The following is an 18,085-nucleotide window of genomic DNA, read 5'->3' on the forward strand; positions in this document are numbered from 1 at the left end:
GTGTGCTTAAAGAGTCAGGTTGGCTTCAGGATTAGATTAATGCTCAGGAAGGATTTTCTAGGGCCTTAATTCTGTGTAAGTCTTTCTAGTCATCCATTCTAGCCTATAGAATAAAAGTATCAGCACTGTCAAACCAAAGGATTACTGTACTAAAGAGAGGAAATACATGGAAAAATTGATGCATCAGAATTAAGGACATAATATACCTGACCAAATGAATATTGCTAGTCTACTCTGTTCCAATACCTTATGAATTCAGCCTGATCCTTTCACTCTTGAATTGTATCTGTTGGATGCTGTCAGATGCTTGTATTTTTCTGGTCAGTGATTTTCAGGATCTAAGAAGTCAGACTATATTGTAATGTTCTCATGTTGATGAATGTTTTGGGCATTAAGCAATGTTAATGGAATTTTCTTTTCTTTGTAGGTCTCAACTGAAGAAGGAATGAGCTTAGCCAGAGAGTATTCCTGCTCCTTTTTTGAGACTTCAGCTGCGCTCCGCTTCTACATTGATGATGTCTTTCATGGACTAGTGAGGGAAATTCGAAGGAAAGAGTCCTCACTGTCCATGATAGAGAAGAAAATGAAGAGGAAGGATAGTCTGTGGCGGAAACTGAAGGGATCCCTGAAGAAAAAAAAGGAAAGTACAACATGATGACAATTCTCCATGAGCCACTCATCAGCAGCTGACTACAGTAACCTGTAATAGTTCAAAAAGGCAGCATTGACACAGCATCTTCCAGGCCGGGTCCTGGAGTTCCTTCCCTTCAGCTCTCATGCAGAAGTTTCTCCTTGAGAGCCCAATTCATGGTTTCCCTGTGACTCTTCTGTTCTATAGTGTAATTTAGCTTACCCTCTCATACTTTTTCTGCAACTCTGAGTGGAGAAAATACTGTGTTTTTTAAGGTGTGCTCCATGTCTGGTTTTCAAAGCTATGAGTTATGCCAGCATCCAAGGCAGAACCAACTTACACCAGCTCTAGGACAATGGATACACTTACTGCCTCCTCCTCTGCATGCATGGGTCATTTCACCATCCCAGCAACGAATGAAGCTGATTTCAATGGACATTTTGACTGTTTAAGGACTTTGGGATATGACCTTCAGCTTTGCGTTCACACTTAGGTTTAGAGTCAGAGTGTGCTCTGCCTGCACACCCTTGTCTGTGTGTGAAGGTGTCTGTGAGCCAGGCCCAAAGGGAATGACAACCCACGATTCTGACCCTGTGGTGCCCCATCCCCAACCCCTAGCAGGCAGATTTTGCAAACAGGGTACAAGTCATGCACCAGCCCTGCAGAGGCTGCAGGGGGGCTGCTCTGTCTCCTCTGATCTGTACTTGGCAGGGCTGGCTGGCAGAGGTGCCACATCCTACAGACATCCTGTGCATTAAAATCATACAAGAGTTTGTGTTGGAAAGGCACTTCTAAAGGTCACCCGGTCCAAACCCCTGCAATGAACGGGGACACCTTCAGCTTTATCAGGTTTCTCAGAGCTGTGTTCGGTCTGATCTTGGATGTTTCCAGGGATGGGGCATTCACCACCAATCCGGGCATCCAGTGCCTGTGCTTCACCATCAGCCACACTCCCCTAGTCCAACAAGGAGCTCACAAGTGCTCTGTCTGTCCAGTGAGTCCCAGAGCCCACCCTGGAGCACTGCAAGTCCGTCCCAGCATGTAATAGCTTCTGTGATGTAGCATCCAGCCCTTGACTTAATAGAGAATTGCATCAGCTCAATCACCATTGTTCACAGTCCTTGACCATCCAGCTGAGCCACTTCATTAAGCAGTTGGATAAGTCTTTTTAAATATTCCTTTTTAAAGCTAGCATGAAGTACAGTATATGCTCCTAAACATCTTTTTCCCCTTGGAGTTCTTATAATGTTGTTGCTATTTTTAAATTTTACAGATAGAATATGTATAGGTTTTGTCAAAAATAAAAATTGTGATTTCCATGGAGCCATAATAGTAGTCAGTGTCATTTGTGTCTGTTCTGGAGTAATAATTGAAATAACAATATCCTTGTTATTAAGTTTTCCTTTTTCACTTTTCTTCTGTGATTATTTTGCAGAGTTTCAATCAACTATATTTTGCATGGTCTGGGTAGGAGTAGATTTGCTTTCCTCTGAAAAAATTGGAAAGGTTATGGTATTGTGAATAACTTTAGTTCATTAAAATCTGATGTTTTGTTCTCCACTCTCCCTTCCTTCCCAGGGAATCTGGAAATATTTTGTGACTTTTCAAAGATCTTTCATCAAAAATAATGCTTTGGTGTACACTTTTATATACTATGTGGCTATATTTCTATTTGAAAAATATTGTCTTGGAGGAATACATGTATCCATTCAAGGTGGATTTTCTGTGTCCCGCCTCTGAAAGCTGAAGACTGCATTTATACCATTGTAATTACTATTATTATTTTACCTGTATTGCCACAGAGATTTTAGGTCAAGTGTCCTTAGAGATGCAAAGATGCATTTGTCCAAAATCTTTATGAGCTACGTATTGGTGGAGGGAGAGTGAGAGGTTGCACTGAGCAGATGGCAGCTATGAGACAACAAATAACAAGGGGAAACATCTGTGTGTGTTCCAAACTTGCACACTGCATAGAAGGGAACAAAGCAGTCATTCCCTGTGTAAGAGAGCATAGATATTACCACCCTGAGAAACCTTGAGGGATGGCCTTTGTTTTTTTCCAGGCAGATGCCTGAGTTTTAAGTCAATTGAAAATCATTTAGTGTTAGTTATGTAATTTCATGTCCCCCTACCTAGGGAAATATAATATCAATATGGACTTGGCTCTGTGTTTTTAGGGGTACCTTGGTTCAAGTCAGTTTGCAAGACAAAGAAAGGTTGCAGAAGACAGCATAGATACAGTCTACTATTAAGTCTTAAATGGATTAACTTGATTAAAGAGAACCACTATAATTCAGTGGCATTAAGGTCATCTGGAATAGAGCAACATCTTGCCATATTGTTAAACTCTCTCAGCCTTCACAGCAATTTTAGCACACACAAGTTGCTCTTGGAAGTGATTCCTGGGCTGTGCCAAGTTCTGCACCATGCTGAACAATGGGGCAAAAAAGTGCTGCTCTTCTGAAACCAAGATAGACATTATTCTAACATTTTGGCAGTATGGATGTGCTCAGGTATCTCCTGAGGTATATTCAAATTAGTGGTACAGACACAGGTTGCATAATCATATCTTCAGATGTAGCAAGCCCATAAGAACTCTAGGTTCTGTGCATCTTCACAAGCAGCCCTGAAATGCTATTTTGAAAGGTATTTGGTACCAGGTTAGTCTCTTCAGGAAGAATGACGTTTCATACTCTCTGAGGATATTCTGCTACATCTTCTATGAGCAATTTCAGACACTGAATATGTCTTAGGCAGAAAAGCCTGTATTTAACTCACTCCACTTTGATCATTGACGATGACATCCAGGCATTCAGATCCTCACTTTGGTTAATATAGAGAGTTGTTGGTGATTTTACCCTATGGCATGGATGGTTAGCATACAGTGAATCCCCCCTGGACTGGCTAACTCTTTCCAGTGACTATATTTCGCTCCACAAAATACAGCCCAGTCTCCCAGCTATCATTTTGATGTTTAAATTCAGCTGGGATAAAACCCTTCTGTAAAGTTTTTTCCACTCAATATTAACAGCAGAGAATAGTTCTGCAAGTGCTAGGCATTGAGCCTTGTCTCTTGAAAACCTCACCATCCTTTACTTCCAAATTGGGAAAGTAATTCTGATTTACCATGACCCAATTCCTCAATAATCTATAATGCTTAACCTCTGTTAATTGAGCAGAGCTGATGGAGGTTAGAGTCAGTGAGGATAATATAAGTCATAACTGCACAAGAGGCTGGGTACAGCTCCTTTACCTAATTAATCACTTTGATTCCATCACAGAAGATTGTATTTAGCTGTCAGACCTAGCTGAGAGAATTAAAAAACAGCATCTCCGTCTGAAGACTTTTCTGCGTCTGACTGTTCTCTCATCTAATCGTGTCTGGAAGATTTGAAGGAAACAGATCACCTTATTTTGCTCTGTTGCCTACAGTCCCATGAAGGTGGCAGTTATAACTTATTCCAGTGTCAGACTGTGTTGCAATTGGACCATAATTCAGGTTCCTACAGAAACATAATTAAAGCCAGCTAATAAATAAAATAAAATAATAACAATTTGCAAAAGTATCCTTCATGTCTCTCACAAATACATAATATATGGCAGTTAATTACCCTTCTTCACAGCTGTAGCAGATCACATGTTGCCTCTAATTGAGAAGTGATCAGGAGAAGGTTGTAAATCAAGGTGGAATATTGCAGAACTTGAGTTTTCCGTTATATATGGCTTTTGCACACCAGCCTTAGAACTTTTGTGCGGAATCCTCCTGTGCTCCCTCAGACTGTCTTTATAAATGTTTGAAAATAATTTCTTTACACACTAAAAAATGTCTGGTTTGAGACTGAGAGGTAAGAGAACATAGCTAGAATGAAAATAACTAATTATCTTTATTTTGTCCACAAAATATATATATATATATACATATATATACAATAATTTATATAGTTTCTGAATGTTTCTTATTTGTAAGCTTAGATATTTGAGCCCTCTCTCTATCAGGACAGAGAGGGGAAAAAAATCCCAAAAAACAAAAACCATGCAGAAAGCAAAAGATGGGGCTTAGCAGAGCTTAGTGTCTCATAGTGAAGTTTTAGACTCCACAATTGTGTCAAATTCTTCTGCCAAGTTGAACATTTCTCTTGGTGGCCCAGATGTGATATTTGTGACAAGCAAAATAGCTGCAAGTGGATCTTCTCCTAGAAACAGTAAACAAAGGTACCTCCTGCAGCCATCTCAGATGGCGACACTGAAACAACGAGAAGAGTTAAACTGAAAACTGTCCATGTATTTCATATAAATCACAAAAAGTTTATGGTTAACTCCTGTGCTAACTATATGCACTAGTGTTGGCCTGAATTTGTACTAACAATCTAAAGAGGGATGCCTAATGTAGACAATTATGCTAATATAGTTCAATTAAGTATACTTACAGCAGTTAGCCATATTTAGACATTCCCTTTAGGGACTCTTATTTATGCAAGTATGCATCACACACTGATTATTGTTTATGACTCTGAAAAAAAATCCCTGAAAATTAGCAGAGGAATGGCAAAATCACAAAATGTGACTTTAATGCAATATGAAGATCACTGTTTTCATAACTTTTAATGGCAGTTGAATGGAAAAGTGTCTTAAACCAGATCAACCTCCCTCTTTGCACTATTTCTAGCTTGGTCTGTCCCTTCAAGCATGTGGAGTTAGGATGTCTGCCTGGCAAAATGATTTGTAATGGGGATGGCATTGTCTCACAGACACTGTGAAAGTCACCCCAAGAGGCATTGCCCTGCACCTCTAGCCTGATTTATCACTCCCTGATGCTCTTGGTTCTAAACCTCCTCAATTTGAGCTCTCCAATTTTGTTACATCCCTCTGAATTATGGGGTTGTTTTGTGATGAGGACAAATGTCCACTCAAGAGCACTAAACTCATTTCATGATCTGAACTCTTTCCCCAAGAGGTAATAAAGACAAGAACATCCAAAGCCATTGCATCACCTGCTGTATATCTTCTGTCAATAGATAATTAATGTGACAATTAGATTTTCCCATTCTTGCACTTTGTCATGCATCATTTTTTTACAGCATTTTTGGACTATTATTTCAAAAACAGCATAATCAAACTAGGAAACCATCATTTTTCATGGTGCTCTTGGAACAGAATTCCAGTAAAGAGTAACTTCAGGCGGGTAAAGTAAAGCAGGTCTTATACCAGTATTATATTGCCTTAGTTGTATTTAAAAAGCCCAGTATCATTTTACCTTATAGATTAGGTATGCCTAATCAATTGAAGAGAAAGGCAGTCTATCACACATCTGTGAAATTCACTGGAGAAAAATCTTATATATTTATGAGCTTCCTGCATTCTGCAAACAAGATAGTTTGAAATTATTTTTTCTGGAAAGAGGAAATCAAGAAAGAACTAGTAGATTAATGACTGTTACTTCATTTAGCCCATTCAAAAAGTTTTTTATGCAGTTCCTTCCATTTTTCTCTCTTCAGTCCTAAAATACCAAGGATAACCTATCCATCTTGAGCTTTATTCAGATAAACTCACTCTTTTTCATTTTACAAGGTCACGTAAGTGACAGGACAAGGGGAAATGGATTTAAATTGAAGAGAGTAGGTTAATAATAGATTGAGGTATAGGAAGAAATTTTTTTTTTTTTTACCGTGAAGGTGGTGAGGCTCTGTCATTGGTTCCCAAGAGAAGCTGTAGCTGCCTCATACCTGGAAATGAACAAGGCCACATTAAATGGGGCTTGGAGCAACCTAGTCTACTAGAAGGTGTCATCCCTGCCCATGGCAGATGATTGGAATGAGATGAGTTTTAAGGTCCCTTCCAACCCAAACCATTTTACAATCCTGTGATTTTATTTAATTTGTTATCTTGCATCAGCCTCAGCTATTTAAAATCCATTCTCAAATGTTTTTGACAAACCAATGACACAGTCTTCTGCCTTTTTCATAAATTTCTCATTAATGTTCACACTGTGTAGAAAAAGTAATGTTTTCCCTGATAAAGTTTTGCAAAGTCACTCAACTTTCTGAATAAAAAACTGAATTTGCCTACACTTCTAGACACTGCTGACTAATCACAGATGCCACTTTATGTAGGACATTGACTAAATAAGCTTGAACACACAAAGCATTTAGCCAGCATAAGTGGGCAGTTCCTCTGAAGGCAGTGGAAAATCTTATGGATGATTCATATCCATCTCCAGAACAAAATTGTACATTACAGCATGATAATGAATACACTTCAGTCACACAGAGGAGGATGAGGTTTCTGTCACTGAAAACTTACAAAACCCATAACCCAAAGCAAGACAATCTAAGGAAGACAGAATAAACAGACTATTAGTAATGACAAGGATAAACAGGAGTAGAGGAGAACAGAGTATAAATGAATGTATGAAAATCATAAAATCATAGAATAGTTTGGGTTGGAAGGGGCTATTATTAAAGGTCATCTTGTTCAGACCTCCCTGCTGTAAAAAGGGACTACTTCAACTGGATTACTTTTTTAAGTCCTGTCCAACCCAACCTTGAATTTTTCCCGGAATGTGGCATCTACCACCTCGGTGAGCAACATATGCCTCAATTTAATTTGGAAAGCCTTGCATCATTCTCCACTCTAGATAAGTTTTATCACCTTTTAGAAGAGGACCAGGAGCAGATACAATGACAAAAAGATATAAAGAAAGGTCCAGAGATTTGGTTCAAGTGCACCCACCATAAAAGTTTGGTGAAGGATATTGAGATGAGTGATACCAAGAGAAACAGAAATTGATGAAGAAACAGAAATTGAGTATGCAAGATGGTTTTGGAACTTTTTAATGTAAATCAAATAAAAAGAACACAGAATGGAAAATTGAGCAAGAGGACATAATATCAAAACTCAGTAAAGTGAACAGGAAGTTTGTATTTCCTCTCTGCAGTACACATCAAGTTTCTAATGAGAATCTGCTTGAAGCTGACTATGGAATAAATTGTTCCCTCACTGAAAGTTCTTTACACACTTAAAGGAACAAATCTCTCTGTGGTCTTTGCTGTGTTCCTGTGCTGTGTATACTTCAGGAACGGAAAGCAACTCTTTTCAACAGAACAGTTGGGGAAAAAGTAGGATGCTCAGCTTTTTACTTTTGGAAGGATAGTAGCAAAACCCTCATTTGTATGCCTCATAACTAATATGAAAGATGGCATGATAGCTCCCTGCTGAAGATTTCAAATGATACTTCAAATATATTGTTTCATCTGGGAGAGCAGCTACCAGTTTGCAACCAGTGCATGCAGCTCTTTCGCTGCTGGCTTTTTCCCTCCCACTGTGCACAGACCAGATGTTAGTGAAAAATGTAGGAACCTGTTTCTGCTCTCCTGTTTAGATAATAGGGTGTTCACTGAATACTCCTAAGTCTTTATGAAGCAAAACTGGATGAAGTCCAAGTTATCAGAGAATACAGCGGGGATGTCTTTAAGGAGGCAGATGTTCAAAGGAGTACTTTGAAGAGTTTTTTGACCTGTGAGGAGTTGATTACCATGATGTGGATGAAAGATGAGAAGAAAAATAGATGAAACCACAAAGCCTAAGAGAATATGCTATACCTGCCAACAAAAAACTTCAGAAAGACTTAAGTTATAGAAGCTGTAAAATACTGCTGTGATAAAAGTTCTCAGCCAAGACAGACCTTCAGGGACTGCAGAGGAGTTGGAGAACACTCAGTACCATTTCTGTTCCTTCACCTGACAGAGATTTTTCAATCCACTTGTTGCTGAGTGATAAAAGTCCTTACAGGGAATCACAGTGGTTCAAATAGATGAGACAGGAAAAGCTGTATTGTGTCACAAAAAGATCTTCACTTTTAATGGATAAGGAGGTCTGATTAGTTTGAAGATTGCCCACCATGAGTTAGATTTTGTAAATTAAGAGCAAGTTTGAAGACCAATGTTAGAAGCACTCAGTTCAACTTGGACTGAGGTGATAAATCAGTGTCAATTATTTCACTGATATACAAGTGACTGTGCTGTTTGTCAGCCTGATACTGAAGCAGCCTCTCCTCCTTGGCCAGCATCTTCCAGACACTGCACAGAACCTGCAGCCCCATATATTTGTCTGTTGCCAAACGGTTCACCAGCAGTGAATACTGAACCTCAGGCTCTGCCCTACAAAATTGCTGTTGGCCACCTGTGGGTCTCCCCCAGTCAGAGCCTGGAGGAGGAATTTCATCCATCACAATCCTCTGGGCTGCAGCAGATCCTTTCCCCTGAGGTGGGTGTGAACAGGAGCAGAAGAACCATCACCACTGGGAAGGAATCTGAAGGCAGATGCCCCTTCCAACCGTCCTTGAGCTGTGCTGATCAAATAGGGAGCAACTGCTCTTCTTGACATATTTTTTATTCCTTCAGAGAGTGTTGGAATGGTAGAATTAAATAAAATTTACCTTTTTTTTCCATTCTAGAACAGTACGTGGTTTTTTTTATCTTGCAGAGCAGGGTAGGCATTATGTGATTGCCTTTTCTCTGGAAAATATGCACCATACACACCTCAAATATTCTCAGAGACACGCTCACAAAAATGCAGGCTGTATTCCAACCCCAGAATTTAGTCTGTGCCCATCTATCATGCAACCTCCATCTGATGTAAAATAGAAAAAATTAGGGGGATTTTTTTTTTTTTAGATCTTTTTACTACCAGAGGGAAAAAAGAAGGATTATATGCTTCATAATTTTACTGATAACTTCCACACCATCTATGTGCCCCATTGGGTGTCTTTCAGTCATTATTTTCCTAAACATAGGAACCATAATACTCTTCTTTTCACTGCAAAGAAATCCAGAAAGGTCGCCTAAATTAAACATATAACTTTAATGTGGCCATATTTGCCTAAAATAAGTATTAAATTTGCTCAGGTGCATTAAATTCAGGCTGTAGTAATTCATGGTGAAGATGAGCAAGCTATTGGCACTTGGTGGAGTACTTGCATGTGACTTATCCCAGGTATTTTTAATCTCTGTAAAAATGTATGCTAGTGAGTGTGCGGAGTCTGCTGGGATGACTTTGGGTATGTACATTAATCAGCACTAGCAGAAAAAAGTAAATAGAGGTTCAATATTTGGCTAACTTCCAAATGTTGAGGCACATTAGATGGTAGGCAAGGCTTGCAAGGGAGCTGGTAAAGGCCTTTACATTTAGGTCACCTATATTTAGAGAAGATAAAGCACTTTGTCTTGTCCTACTAAGAACTGTCCCAGATTAATAGATCATTTCTCTATCCAGCTTTCACATTTCTGCAGAGGACTGCTGTTCTGCTGCCTACAAAACAATGCCTGAATTTGAAATAAGTTTGAGTGTATTTTAACCAAATATAAATCACATTTATCTTTAGAAACTGATAAGTTGAAAAGAATAGGGGTCTACATCGCTTCGACCAATTCATAATATATTTTGTGGTATAATTTTTGGTTTAGTTTCTGGGTTCAAGCACTTACAGTGACTTGGGTAATAGCAATATCTTTTACCATGACTTTCCCTCTTAAAGGATGAGACTTTCTTTACATCCTCATTTTGGTATATTTCCCAATCCCTTACCTTAATTAAAGGTTTATCATACAGTAGTTTCATACTGCATTCAACTTTACTGCTGAAGCCAAAGGAGATCCCCAGAAAACAGATTAAAAGACATTCAGATATGTTGTCTATCCTCCTTAGAACAGTAAAAACCACCTGAGCCAGAAGTTATATCTGAGAAATCAGTGATTCTCAATTGAGACCTTTTCATGAAACTGTTCCGGAAGTTGGTTTTCAATCTGTAAACTCTGGCATCCAAATAAAGGGCTAAACCTTTTGTATCCAGTTAAGCTGGATGAGACCTTCCTGAGAAACTTTGAGTAATACAAATGTTTTTCCTTTTTTTATCCGGTGGCAGAATAGACACAAGTGTTGTATTAATTCATAAATTTCTCTGCAGAAAACAGCATTTGTGCTGCTAGAGCTTGATTTCCATAGCCAAACGTGGGATTTTCTTGCTTCTTGAGGGACACAAGGCATTTGTCTTCCTGTAGAAGAAATCCGAAGTTCTGCAGAACACCCTGGGGCATCCCAATAGGATTCTTGGGCAGGTAGGTATGTGTGAGAATATGGGAGATAAACAAAACTCCAACATATGAAGGTGGTTCATTGCGTCCTGTTTGCATGGGATGATTTCGGACTCATGCCAATGCCCAACTGTGAAAGTGTTACCCTCAAAACTCTGAGAGGAGTTAGATCACAGAATCCTGGAATGGACTGGGTTGGAAGGGTCATTAACAGTCTCCTCATTCCAAGCCTCGTGCCGTGGGCAGAGATTCCTTTCACTAGACCAGGTTGCTCAGAGCCATGCCCAACCTGGCCTGGAATGCTTCCAGGGCTGGGGCAGTTACATCTTCTCTGGCAACTGTGCCAGGGCCTCACCACCCTCACAAACAGGGCCATATATATATATACACACTCTGTGCCATGGGGCCATATACTCTAACACTTTAAAATAATCACTATCGAAACCCCTCAAACTGTTGCTTTTCCTACTGCAAAGGGAACAAGTTATTTCATGTTTCTCACAGCAGCTCCGTGAATAAATTTGAGTGCCTGTGTGACACGTAGTCAGGACCAGTGCAGCCACAAAATCATTACTGACATATTTCCAAGACACTATACTATGCCAAAGATGTTTATGTGTCTTTCATTGCCTTGTAAATACAAAATAAGTTTGAGAGAATTGTGGCAGCTGCTCTGAGATGAGATAGAAGTTCAGCTTCTATGGGCCATCAGGAAGAAATATGAGTAGCCTTTGAGTTTGCAGTTTGAAAATGAATACTGCAGAGTTTAGAAGAAGCACTGCATTGAGCAAGCTCATTTTTAAAAAAACAAGTGGCTTTCTCCAATGGAGAAAAATGTTTAAAGCAGCTACTCATTTACTTGAATGAACCTTGAGGTCCTGCTCCACACCAACTTTGGATCACTCTGTATGCTTTTCTCCAGTTACATTTATTTTACCTATGTTCTAATTGTCTCATCTGAGCATTGAAACTAAAAATGTAGCATTACTTTTACGGGTTATATAATCCAACCTTTAGGGGTATTTCAGAAATCCTCTCCAAATTCTGTTTTCTAGGGCTTTTTCAAAGTCAGCTATAAAATTATCAAGAAATTGGTTGTAATGATGACTTTTTATAGGATCATGGAATTACAGAATTTTTTGGGTTGGAAGGAACCTCAAAGACTATCCAGTTTCAACCCCCTTCCATGAGCAGGCACGTCTTCCACAAGACCACCTTGCTAGTGGTCAGAGTTTATCTGAGTGCTTTTCTCAGCTTAAGCCAGGAACCTAATAAGATCACTGTCCAACAAAAAAAAAATGTTCTCTGCTATTTACCCCCAAAGTATTTCAAAAGCCCCCAAACATGTACACAATATAAATATACAACAGCGTTAAAATAGCAAGAAGATTTTTTTTTTTTTTTTACAAAATACAAATGAAGCTAGAAAATTCAGGTATGATTAGTTCTTGATTTTGGAACATCTTCAATAAAAAACCATTTGTGAAAAATGAGGGAGCTTAGTAAAATTAATTTTAGTGTTGGTTTCTCAAAGGTATTCTGAGACAAAACCCTGTTCAGTGAAAATTTTCCTTTGTTTTAATGTAGAGTGCATTAATTCTGCATTTTGACGTATATGATTTTAAGAACCTTATTTTTGCAGATCAGATACAAAAATTACAAACATGAAGTTATATATGCATGAAATCAGTGTGTTAAGTGATATATGTTGCTTTTTGACTGAAATATTAAAGCTGGGTTTGGGTTTTTTTTTTTTTCAATTATAAATAATGCTTTGCATGTTTTTATCATATCTAGTTCAAGTTTTATCTAGTAAACACTGAAGAATATTAGTTTTAGTGTTCCATTGAAAGTAGCAGGGGCCTAGAACACTCCCAGGGATGGGGCAGCCACAGCTTCTCTGTGTAAACTGTGCCAGGGCCTCACCACCCTGACAGGGAATAATTTCTTCTTAGTATCCAATGAAAACCTATTCTCTCTCAGCTTGAGGCCATTCCAGTTTTACTCCCAGCCTGCTAAATCTGGTGTCCAAAGTGGGTTTCTAAACTTTAATCAAAGCATAAAAACTGCTGGGAGATGAACAATGGGGATTAAAGTCCAGCCCTGAGAAGTAATTGAGCTAATCAACAGAAAACAGTGTTCAAGGAGAGTCTATGAGTTCCTGCTCATGTCATAATTTAGTGGCTTGTTTAAAACTCTGAGTTAAACACCTGTATTAGGCTTGTGCCTTCTGCTGTATTTAATCAGCTGAAAGTGTTTATTCTTTCTTGAAATGGGCTGAGAAGAGCAGACTGGGGTGGCAAATGATCACTCTTGATTCAGGGGCTATAAGGCAGAGAATTCATCCAGCCAAGGGCCTAGGTTCCTGCCTCTGAGACAGCAGCAAACCTCTGCTGTACTCATAGCCTGGGGCATACACCACACTAAGACAACTATGGGAGTTACTAAAATGCAATAACGGAGCTGAGCAATTAGTTTGGTTCCTGAAATTTGTATTTCTAAATTCCATAGCAGAGGAGGAATATTTGCTACGCTCCAGTTCACATGTCTTGACTTGGAACATGGTAGCTCCATTCTGCAGTTTCTGTCAAAGTTTCAAAAGGCATTACCTGGTTGAGCAGCCACCTAAAGAGAAAACCATAAGGAGTTAGATCTGAAAATGAAGATTAGAAGCATTTTTAAGGATGTTGCTGCCTGTTATAAAAACATGTTCCATTTCTATCAGGTCTCTGCTGTAATTAAGGGACTGACCACTACTAGCAGTTACATAAAACCACTATCTCACTGAAGCAGTAAAAATAATGTTGCCAAGGTGATTCTGGTTTTTGTGATATTCCAAACATATGGTGAGACAAAAACACTATAATACAAAGGCTTAAATCTTGCTGGGCACAAAGGCTTCATTTCAACTCTCAGCTGAGAATCTGGGACTTTCATTACTATGATAATTCTAGGTAAGAGGGCCAAAAATAGTTGATTTTCCTACAGACTTAAAAATTAAAATTCTTGAACAACCTGGAATATCTTAGTACAGCAGCAGGTTTTTATGAAGATAGTGTTCATTAACATATTTGCTTTCCTGTATGTTTCAGTTAAAAAAAAAAGATAAAAATTCCAAGTTAGGTTGGATTCAGATCAAATCATCCAGGCAAGCTTCCAGAGAGTAGGCTGTTTCTCAAATGACAGTAATTTCATTAGTATACTTCCTGCAGCTCATCCAACATGCTAAACCAAGCACTTGGTAGTAGATGATGTTGTCTAAATATTTTGTGCTCCCATAACAAGGGTTTGATGAATGACTTAACTCTGTTTTCACCAAACTAAATAGGTGATTTCCTCTTGACACCAGTATGAAAGGAAATCAAGGCAGGTGCTTTATGCAACTGCAGTTTATAAACCATCCTTTGACTGGGTGTATTTTGATGTTTTTTATTCATCACCTCTTTTTGAAGGGGAGGAGAGCAGCCAAAAGTGGACTCTGGACAGGTGTGACACAGCTTTAAAGTAGTAAAAAATTCCTTAAATTAATCCCAGACTTTATTTCTGGGCCACAGAAAATGAGGACTATATTAAGAAAATTAGGCATGGGGAAAAATTAAGTGAGGAAGATTCACCAGGACTTTGGCAAATTTTCACATCCTGTTGTAACATGGGAAGATTTGTGTCTGAAAGATCAGAAACCTGTGCAAAGAGCTGTTTATAAAAGTCCATCTGTTTCTTGTCTATTTCAGCCTAAAATCCTTACTGCAAGTTCAACATTTTTTTCTAAATTTGCCAGTTCCTTCAAGTCTTTCTTGTTAATTTTTCCCTTTGGAGTAAAACAAGTGAACCCTGCAAAAAGAACATCAGTACTTCGTAGTTATCCGTGACATTATTATCATTATTTCCTTAAATTCTTCATGAGTCTATTTTCCTGCCTCCAGATCTTCCTGATAACTAAGGAACTGCTTCATTATGGGATTTTGCATGATGGGGTTCAGTTGTGCACCCAGATGTGCCTGCATGTGCATCTCTGTTACAATGAGTGCTTAAATGTGAGAACAGGAAAGAGTTTTGGGAGGAGAAGAGATGAGTCTCAGCATGCTTTTTGTCGTTGTAAACAATCTTTCACAAGTGATCTATGTGTTTTATAAGCCTTAGCTATTGAATATCCACTGGTTAATCTGCCCTCATGCATTGTCAGATATGGGAACAGAGAAGCAAAATAATAATGATTTTAAGCCATAGATTCTCCACCATGTGAAGTGCAATAAATCTTTTCTAAATAGTTTTATTATTTTCCTCCGTGAAGAACTTCTGCACATCTTTTCAATAAATTATTACAGAAAATTAGCATCCTTTTTGAAATTCTGAGTGTCAGTAGAATTTATAGAGTAAAACTTCATAGTAATTAACAATAAATCAAAAAATACAGAGAAAATTCAGCTTTCTCATCACCTTAGCCAAACATACTGTAGTTCTATAATCCAAAAACACTCTAATACATATTATATTATCTTCAACGCTGATACAAATAATTATATGAGGTCAGATCTCTTAGGACTTCCAAATTTCAGCTTCATTTTGTTGAGTCCAAAATGTTCAATAACCTTGATTAAATGCCGGCAAGGGATCTGAGTCTGAGACATCACATAATAAAGCTGAGTCAAATATTAGCTCTGCACAATCCTGGCTCACTTTGCACCACCTTTGGGAATGTTTTAAACTATTGCTGCTCAGTGATTTCTACAGCATTGCTAATACTATTCTGTTAGCATACTTCCAAAACTGGATCCCTAGGATTGTGGAGAATGTGCAAAAGTTTCTGATTTGCATTTTATTTTCAGGAGGGTAGTTCAGTTCCATTCACAGAGTTCATATTCTTATATGTCTGGTCACAATCCATTATAGTTATTTTTTTCTCATCAGCAAACTCAGGCTTCAAAGGAGGGAAAGAAAATGCAATCTCCTTGCTCATGAAGGATTGTCGTGGTGTTGGCAGGAATGTCAAATCTTTCTTGTTTTCCTAATGCTGGTTTTGGTTTTTTTTTTTCCCCTTTTCCTATTTTACTCCTTTTCATTACAGCTAACAAAACCCATCATAAGCAAGCAAAATGCCATCAAGATAAGTAAATGTTGGATTAAGTTAAAAATATTTTAATATGCATTGTTTGTGTCTATAATAGAAATTGAGATGAGATGGGAAATATTCATGGACACTGAAATATGATTTTCTATGCTACTGATCTGGCAAAATATTTGCCAGCTTGCTTTATTCCAAACACATTCTCTAAGTAACTCTTTATATAATTAACATGCTGCCTCCCTGCTTTTAAAGTTTGATCAATTTCCTGGCACAAGGAGGGGGAATTTGGTTGCTGTTGACCTCCATGTCCTAGAATATCCTCATGCACACTCGATATATGGTATTCAATTGACCTGAAATTCTTTTATTCTGGATCCTTCTTGACTTCAGCTCTTCACATACTTACAAAGCAAAACAAAATGTCTGTCTCTGAAGAAGAATCAGAATGAAGGAGACTTGCTACCTTGATTTACCTTCTGGCATTGTTTGACATAGATAATTAATCTCTTAATTTCTTCCAGGACGAAAATGAATGAATGAATTAAAAATTTCATTGCATACAGATAATTTTTGGGGTTGTTCCTTGTGCACAGTGTCTGGTGTCAATGAAAAGCAGAGCTTACAGTGTAGCTAAACTGCAGCTAGAATACTGGCATGTTTTCTCTCTTTTCCCTGTCAACTTAATTTGATGAACCTTGTTAAGATTTCCTTATCTAAGTTACCCACTCTTTTGTCATATATGGTTGCAATTTGGTTAACTGGTTTATAAGTTAGTAAAGCAGCAGGTAAATCAAAAAAGACATAGGCATGTGCAATCGTGCAGAGCTGGGCCACACAAGAATTGTTTTAATTTGAAAATCTGGCAAATGACAAATCCTCTTACAGTTTTTTTTTTATTATTTAGTTATCTAGCTTATTCAGAGTCTTTTATTCCAAGATGATAACAGCAAAGATTTCATTAGCTGTTTAAAAAAAAATTAGCATGTTACTGGTGAATTAAAATGTCATCTTTTATCTTATGGTTCATACAGCAAAAATTTAAAATTAAAAAAAGAAGAAGGAATAAAAGTGAAAAAATCTTTCCCTGTCACATATTTTTCTTTGGAGGCCCACAAATGAAGCTCACAAACATCTCCAACTTCTGGATGGAATCTCTGAAGCTTATGATTTATTTAGTTTATATATAACTTCAATATTCTGTCACACTGTTCACATGATATCAAAGCTCTCTATAAGGATTTGTCTTGTTCTGGGACTGTAGTGTTAACATAAGTCATTTCAGCTTTTTGGAATAACATCTGTTTTTCTGGTGCCTTCCTAACTGATAAAACCATAGGCAAAGATGCCAAAATCACATGACAATGAACATTTCAATTTGAACTTAATATTTCAGAAGTTTCATAAGGTCAGACAAAAAGAGCAGCAAAAATAAATTCACAAGAGTAATCTCCATCATCACATGGATTTATATATAGTAAGGCTCTGGAAACTCAAGGATTTTCATAAAGTATTTTATAAACATTAATTAATCACATCACATTGGAACAACTCTGTAGAGTATGAATTATTAACCTTAGATTTACTCATGGGTGAACAGGCACTTCACTTTAATTTCTCTCCTCTGTGGCAAATTATACTTGCATTCCAGTATATTCTGAATTATCTGGAAAGCTTCAAACCTTATAAGAATGTTCCCTTCTTTTTTTCCCCTGCTTTCTTTTTTTGATTGTTTTTTTGTTGCATTTGGGGTTTTTTTTCAGTGCACTCCCACTCCTCCCCCTGCATTAGTTCTTTTTGCGACAAGATATCTTGCTACTGGGGTTCTGTTGGTCCATGTGAGAAAGACAATCCCTTTTCATCCTGTCTGCAGTTTAGAAACTGGTTTACTGTGTTTTGAAGTTTTGCATGCAAGTTTTATTTTTTCAGGCATTCAGTTACATATCTCTGAGAGAATTTAACCAGAGCTGTAGTTTTCTATCTCTGCAACTATGTAAGACAGAAAATGGTTCTTATTACAAGTAAAATACTTGTAATTGCCTTTTTTTTTTTTTTTTTTTAATGGTAGGGATGAAATAAAACAAATGGAAGAAAATGAAAGAAAATAATAAAATGTCAAGAAAAAGGTTAAAAGGTTAACACAACACTTCTTCAGCTCCACTGGAAAAAAAAGGAAAAAATGTTTGGTATTGTCACCAGACAGATTTGCCAGGTTTTTTAATTCTTGAGAAAGCTGAAGACTTTTAGCTTTAAAAGACTGAGAAACATTGGTGAAGACATTCTAGTTTCTGACCTACTTCCATC

The 18,085-nt window shown here is 37.8% G+C and overlaps 1 protein-coding gene across 1 annotated transcript in view; it reads left to right on the forward strand.

Moving 5' to 3' along the window:
* RIT2 (Ras like without CAAX 2) overlaps window positions 1-1,943 on the forward strand; it is a 182,354-nt gene extending 180,411 nt beyond the window's left edge. The window contains exon 5 of the mRNA XM_063422886.1: window positions 428-1,943. Within this exon, the coding sequence (XP_063278956.1) occupies window positions 428-655 (228 nt within the window). The 3' untranslated portion in view covers window positions 656-1,943. The remainder of the gene's footprint in view (window positions 1-427) is intronic.
* Window positions 1,944-18,085: the final 16,142 nt, after the last annotated feature.

This window comes from Prinia subflava, chromosome Z (genome assembly GCF_021018805.1).
Source record: "Prinia subflava isolate CZ2003 ecotype Zambia chromosome Z, Cam_Psub_1.2, whole genome shotgun sequence".
Classification (NCBI taxonomy): Eukaryota; Metazoa; Chordata; class Aves; order Passeriformes; family Cisticolidae; genus Prinia; species Prinia subflava.